Source organism: Etheostoma spectabile, unplaced genomic scaffold, assembly GCF_008692095.1.
Source record: "Etheostoma spectabile isolate EspeVRDwgs_2016 unplaced genomic scaffold, UIUC_Espe_1.0 scaffold465, whole genome shotgun sequence".
Taxonomy (NCBI): domain Eukaryota; kingdom Metazoa; phylum Chordata; class Actinopteri; order Perciformes; family Percidae; genus Etheostoma; species Etheostoma spectabile.
In genome coordinates, this window is record NW_022605616.1 from 327,896 (window position 1) to 335,282 (window position 7,387).

At 39.4% G+C, this 7,387-nt stretch overlaps 1 protein-coding gene and 1 long non-coding RNA gene across 2 annotated transcripts in view; both read left to right on the plus strand.

Moving 5' to 3' along the window:
• Positions 1 to 7,387, plus strand: part of slc24a3 (solute carrier family 24 member 3) — a 197,871-nt gene that overhangs the window by 123,197 nt on the left and 67,287 nt on the right. Inside the window, exon 2 of the mRNA XM_032511822.1 lies at positions 1,431 to 1,556. Coding sequence (XP_032367713.1) covers positions 1,431 to 1,556 — 126 coding nt within the window. The remainder of the gene's footprint in view (positions 1 to 1,430; positions 1,557 to 7,387) is intronic.
• LOC116686771 (uncharacterized) overlaps positions 2,853 to 7,387 on the plus strand; it is a 13,503-nt gene continuing 8,968 nt past the window's right edge. Inside the window, exon 1 of the long non-coding RNA XR_004331350.1 lies at positions 2,853 to 2,864. This is a non-coding gene — a long non-coding RNA (uncharacterized LOC116686771). The remainder of the gene's footprint in view (positions 2,865 to 7,387) is intronic.

The following is a 7,387-nucleotide window of genomic DNA, read 5'->3' on the forward strand; positions in this document are numbered from 1 at the left end:
GATATTTTGTGATTACATTCTGAATCTGCAACTTTATCTGTCAGGTAAATCAGTAAGTTAGTAGTAAGGTAACTCTAGGATTTTGCAGCCTTTTTTTGAGATTGTTGTGGCCCAAAATACCTGGTTAGCGGCTGTGTGAGGGAAAAACAAGAAGAACAAGAGATAGCAAAGACAATGTAAAGTGAGTTAAAAGTTTACAAAGAAATAACAACTTTCTTAAGACACGGTGGCTTCATCTGTTGTTAGTACTCATGGTAAAGTGAAAGACTGTGTCACACACAGCACACCTTTATGTTTACTTTAGTTGTATACTGTACACTGGTTATGTAATCTCACAGATTGACATCGCAGTTGCGATTTAATGAATCATGCAGCTCTTCTTGAATATGTCAAAATTAGATAAATAAAACCAAAATATGGATGCCAAAAAAGTAAGAGGAAAAATAATTATTTTGTAATTTGGTTGTACTGACCCTTTACAGAGAATGCCATGTTTTAGGAAAGATGGTGGTACAACATTGCCTTTAATGTGAAACAGGGCTCACAAAAAACAATAATCACTGTGGAGGTAACACATTTTTCTCAGGGATTCACGTCTTTGTTACATTGCCCCTTCTAAGACTTAGTTCTGCTTCTGGGCTCAAGGAGAGTTGTGTTCACAGTTATTAGCTGAACATATGCTCCCAAGCACATCCACCATAATACTGTCCTACATCAGCAACAATCATCACTCCAGAGCATCCTGTTCTAGCTCACTGCCTCTCTATTCTTCCATCTGCCTGTGACATAGCTGTTTGCATAACATTGCCAACATTTCATGTTTCTGTGTTTTGATAAATATAGCCGAGCTCATGCTATTTATAGAAGCCCTTGTTCATGGTGGGAGAGGAGATAGGTGGGAGCTGGGGCGCTTGAGGATAGTGTGACCCAGATGACTGAGCTGGAATGATTGACCTTGCTGCCACACTTTCTTACTTTCTTACTTACTTACTTACTAATGCTCCCGCAGGAACGTGGTGACACAAGATGCATGTCTCATCTGCCTTTGTTCTGTGGGGACAGGGAAGGTTTGGAGAATTCAAGAATGTCTATTAACTACAGAACTAAGAGCTTGTGCATTTTGGCCATTAGCCTGTTTTTGCATGAGGGGCATCCCAAAATGCATCTGTCTCCAGAATAAAACGTAATAACATAACAAAATATATTAGGGATCTCTTTGAAAGTGTTATTATTTTGTTAGATAAAAGTTTTTTTAATGCAATGTGATGCATTCAGTTTCTTTCACCAAGCCAACTGCCCAGGGATAGAGCTGCCACTAATGGTTTGTCTCATGGTTTGTTTGGTTTTCAGTGAATACGTTCTTTCTGAAACTGTTCTAACCATTCCACCATCTCTTTCTCTTTGTTTCTGCCTTTGTTGGACTATCTCAGGATATCATGTTTCCAGTTCTGTGGTTGACGAGGGGGAAAGGTGGGAGAGCCGTCACCTTCTACAAGAAGTCTATGACAACGAGTCAAAGCTGTACTCTGAGCCTGCAAAAAACTGCACAGAACCAGGTAAGACTACCTGAGATGCTTGGTGAGATAAATGTAAACAAAAATATTTCACAAGAGCAGGCAGAACTTTGAAGTTTCTGAAAGACAAAGCAATTCAAAGAACCCCATGTGTGTCTTTTAAGGGGGTAAGCGAGCATCCGGAAAACGTACCTCCTATGGAGAAATTCAGGCTAAAAATGCTTTGACTGCCATCTATTTTGGCGTCACTTTGACGGTGAATAACTTTACATCTGAAGCGTTTAAAGACTCTATTTATCCATTGTTTAATTCTAAAGAAACACGACACCTTGTATCTCACGTTATGGCCCCGTATCAGCTGTTTTTGTAAAAAATAGGCTAACAATTGTGTCATAACCATGTGACTTTCTGTTGCACAGTAGAAAAATTACTGTATAGTCAGAAGAAGCTCGCAGGCAATCGGGGGGACGGGGAGGCAGGGAGAAGCCCATAGAGAGTCCATGAAAGCATCAGAACAGGGAAGCTCAGCCATCACCGGAAAATGCTTCTAATTTACTTCCACTCATCTCCGTTGAAGTTGCTGTGTCCATTTCTTTTACTGTCTATGGTGTCTTTGCAAGAGAGGTAGAGTTATTAATTGCAGTGCAATGCAAACATCAGTGTGGGGAGTTAAGCATTTTCTTTGGATAGAACAACCAATTGATGTCAAGATGCTCTTATTACTGTATGACATACTGTATACCTACTGTATCTTATTTGGAGTTTCAGAACTTATCAAAGCCAAAGCCCAAGATGCCACGTTTCTTCTTTATTCCGTTGGGCGTAGTTGGGTCAGGTGTGGCTTTGCTTCCATATTGTACTTTTTGGAATTGGGACGGTTATGAACTGCTATTGTGGCAGAATATTGTACAATCCTGTTAAATGTATTTAGTACACAACCAAGGCAAATCACTTTTTGGGAGTATATAATATAAAAAACTATTTTTGGGTATTCCCCAGGGAAGTTTACTGGGACCATTTCTGTTGTCATTATGGTGTTGAGTTGCCTACTACTCTGTGGTGTTGAATGGATTCAGCAAAGGAGTGGAGCTCACTATATATCACTCTACAGTTCCTAGCATTGAATGTACAATGTATATAAAGAAAGTTCAACATTTTAAAGGTCCATATTTCTTCAAAGTACTCTTTTAGAGCAAGATCTGGGGTTGCAGAAAATTATTATTTTCATGGTTGAAAAATGTTTCAATTAATATTTTTATTAATCATTTGATTTTAAGTCTATAAAGTGCGGGAACATGAGGAAAAAATGCCCATCATCAATGTCAAAGTAGCTAAAAACTGTTAAAATTAGTAATTGGTTATCAGAACTGTTTATTATTTTATTAGTCTACTCTTTGTGTAAGCACTAGTTGGATATGGGGTTTGGGATAAGTTCAAGATTAAAATTAATATTTTTCATTTAAGATTTAAGATTGAATTTTAATTGTATGCTTTGCTAGCAACAGAGCTGCTGCCTGCTAGCATGACTACAGACTCTAAGTCTTGTAACTTGGTGAGTCTTATCTTACGACTTCATCAATCACAATGTAGTAGTGGTTATACAATTGGAAGGGTTACACCTTAACTAAACTTGACGATGCGAATGAGCAAATGAGCCACCATCAGATTGTTTCAGTGTTTGTCAATAAAGATGTCCTCATTTGCATTGTGCCACATCAGCATGCCAAGCTAAGTGTTGCTTGTTTAAAAAACACTTGTCTGTTTCTAAGTTTTATGCACTTCCTCATTGGTCAAAATCGAAAACTGTACTTCAACTTATTAAATAATTTTAGCAAATGTTAGCAGTTTGTTAGCAAATCAATAGTAAAGTGCCAACCAAGCGGAGTTTTGGAGGAATATACAGCAGTGAAAGGCAATGTTGACAGGCTTTATTAGGGATTTTTAAGAGCAGTGTTGACTAAAAGGCTCTGGGGTTGTAACAATAAGAGGAAAACTTACGTTATATCTACCATAACTCCTTTAATTAGGCTACAGTGACCCAGACCGTGGCTGTAGTTGTTTGAAAAAGAGCAGTGTTAGCTAAAAAAAATCTCATCCCCTTCTTGCAGTGCGCAATTGCTCGTAGTATATCTGGACAATTTTTGGCATTGCATCTGCCACAATACACTTGCTAGCTGTATGTTAGGAAGAGTTGTTAGGGTCCTGTGTGATAGAAATATCAGGTTTTCAAAGGAAGCACTATGTCCCTTCCCTTCACAATTACACACACATACACATACAAACACCAGTGTTGTAGTCGAGTCATCAACTGTCAAGTCTCCAGTCCCCAGTGTTCGAGTCCAAGTCCAAGTCCGAGTCACCAAAAAAGAGTCCGAGTTGAGCCTGAGTCCCCAGTCTAGGTTGAGTCTGTGTTGAATTCCAAGATTGCCTACATTTCTTCACTCTGTCACGTTTAAAGAGCTAATGTACTAATAAAAGAGGGTCTAAACAAAAATTAAACAAAAGTGACACCACTGTCACGATTGCAAAGTGAGTTTATTTACTGACTTTTTCTAAACAACATTTAGTGGTGCTCTTTTCAGCATTGGATGTAAAATCTGTGTAGGCAAACTTCATGATCTGGGGCGCATCTCTGCATTTTCCATGTAGTAGGGAGCCCTAAAATCATGCACTAGAGTTGCATAGATTAATATCAATTCCTTTGTTAGGAGAGTAGTGAAAGTAAGAGCGAGAATGCAGCGTTAAGTGAGTGACGTCAGTGAATGTGTTGTCAAGCAAGGAGAGCGCGTGAGCTGTCCGACTGAGAAGCATATGTGTGGCTTTGAGAAAACAGCAAGAGAAAAAAGAGATCCCTAAGACATTGTAAAGTGAGTAAACAGTTAACAATAAACAATAAGCTTTTTAGGACATGGTGACTTCATCTTTTGTTAATTCTGTCTGTGAAGTAAGGGTTGTTACCCCCAAAAGAACATCAGCCCTCAACTGCTTCCTGACCGGTCTTGAAGCCCGAAACAGGAAAAGTCTAACATCTTGTATAAAATTTGTATTACTTTAGTCAGAAACTTCATCCAACATCTGAATCCTTTATTATTAATGCTCAAGTCTGATTTTAAATATCCTTGAGTCCGAGTCCAAGTACAAGTCATCAGTCCGAGAGTCCAAGTCAAATAACGAGTCCAGAGAATAGAGACTTGAGTCCGAGTCCAGGACTCAGTACTCCATCACTGACACACACACACACACACACACACACACACACACACTCGTAAACACACGCACATACGCACACACTCACACACTCACACATGTGTTCTCAGGAGAGCTGGCTTCGAAAAAGCTGAACTGAAGATGAAAAATGAACAGCCCTCCCTCTGGTAAAGAGCAAAAGACAAACAGAGAGAGAAAGAGAGAGAAAGTGAGGGGGATGTTGACATTAAGATGAAAGCTGATGAAAATCACAAACTTCTCCCAGGTAGAAATCCTCTCCTTTAGACTGAACGCTGCCAGCATCACTGGGCTTTTATCCCTGAGTGTCTGCTAGTCTCTTCCTCAGTGTGTACCAAAAGCTCTCATGTGAATGTTTGCTTTTTCTGGGGCTTGTGTGTGTGTGTGGGGTGTGTGTGTGTGTGTGTGTGTGTGTGTGTGTGGTGGTGGTGTGTGTGTGTGTGTGGTGCGTGCGCATGTGTTTTCCCCATGGCACGGAGTGTGTTAGTGTTTTCCATGTGGAATCCTGGGGTTTTACAAGGCTGACGTCCTGCCAAGCATTCTCTTGATCTCATTGTAAACACACCGCCCCCTATCTAATGTCTGCATGCACACGTGCTCCTCCTGCCTGCAGTTTGGGCTGCACAGACATCACATTCTGCAATCTGACAGTCTAAATTTGTACGGACGAGTTATATTTAGACAGCACATAGTTTATAGCCTGTTTCTGTTTAATTACACTTTGTCTCCTGAAACACTAATGATCTTAATAGGGATTATTCCTGCTTTCCTGCACTAAGAGGGGCCTTTACAACATGTTCCTTATACCCCCCTCCCCCCCCCCCCCCCCCCCCCTCTCTCTCTCTCTCGTTCCATTATCATCTGCTCTCTTGTCCCCCTGAAGCACTTGCTGTCTCCTGCTTTTTCTTTGTGTTTTTCTTTCTATCTATCGCTCAAATTAAACCCAACTCACATAATTCTTTAACAAAACACATGATTACATAAAGTAAAATATAAATGATAACAGTCACGTATCCAAAAACAATTCCATCACTTGATGTATATTGTTCAGGTCAAAATCAGGTCATATCATCATATCATCAATAGTTAATTGTATTTGTTTCATTTGCCTTCTTCCCTTTTGGCCTTGCTTAAACCAGCTTGCCACACTCCCTTGCATCAAATCCTCCAAACTCCGGCTAAATGTTCAGGTTTAAGTCAGCAGCCACTTTTCACAAGCTCTTTCATTAAAACAGATTGGGATTAAAATAAAATTTAAAGACAGGGTTTCTTTACCTGTTTGATAATATACAGCTGCAAAACATGTAAATTAAAATTATCTGAGCCTAGGATATATTTTAAAAAAAAAAAATCTCTGAGAAGGCTCCTTCACTTGTTTCAACAACAATAACAGACTGATTAAACGAGATAGAGAGAGAAGATGAGTGCAATGGAACTGAAGCGTACTCACAGAGTGACGGCTGACTCATTATGAATGGGTCCAGCACGGGTCAAATGGCGGGTCAGCAGAGTTACACTCGTGAAATGTCTGCATTGTCGCTGAGCTGCATTTTTATGAACTATGATATTCTGGCCATGGGTCCTATCTCTCGCCCAGGTCCAGCAGGCTCCATCTCACAAGTTATTACTCCACGACCTGAAGTTAGTTGCATTCAATAACTTCTTCTGTGTAAGAGTAAGAGGAGAGATCCAAACACAGGCATGGCTTTACAGAAGAAATGGGTCATGTAACGCATGTAAAAAAAAATCGCTTAATCACGCAAATTTGATTGTGGGAAGCCAAAATAATGACTGTGATTAAAATGTGATTAATTGTGCAGCCCTACTGGCTAGATTAGACGCTAAACCAATTGACAATGTCTTGTAATAAAGATTAGTCCCTGTTGAGTGATGTTGCACGTTTCAGGTTGAATTAGAGGACAAAAAGTAAAATTATTTGACCCTCCTGTCAAAGAAAAAGTCTAAAGTGGAGGATTTAATAAAGGTTTTTGTCAGTGTGCTGTCTTTTCCTTTGTTATAGAGATAAGGAGTGTACTCTTGGGGAATAAGGGAGTAGGGTATTTGCTGGAATGGGCTGCGGGTGCCTCTGTTGGGTAATAAAAACTCAGTTAGCTAGTCCTATTTGTAGTGGCGTTTGCTTGACAGCCCCTCTGCAAATACGCAACAATGGAGCTTTTGACACATGGATGCAAATTCCCCAAAATAACGTTGTTCCTTCTGCTGTTGGCTCAGGCCAGCTGGGGTCTGCGAGGCTCCGTCAAGTGTGCACATCTTCAAATAATTTGTTCTGATTTGGATTCAGCTTAATATAAAATTAGGTTAGTGGGAGATACATGTGCATCATAAGGTAAGATGCAAATAATATGTTAATTGTTAATTAACACCAATTGGTCAGATGAGATGGACTATATATCTTTAAATGTTTTCCTATTATTACCCTTTGTTTTGGGCCTCTTATTACCCTGGTACATACATTTCAGTCTAATATTACTAGGGTTGGGCTTTGCATTGATTTTAACAATTCTGATGACAATCACGATTCTTTTTTACGATTCTTGGTACTTGTCTGTTTTTGTCATTTTAACTTTTTTCTTTTCTAACTTTTTAATCATTTACACACCTTGCTTTTATATATATATATATATATA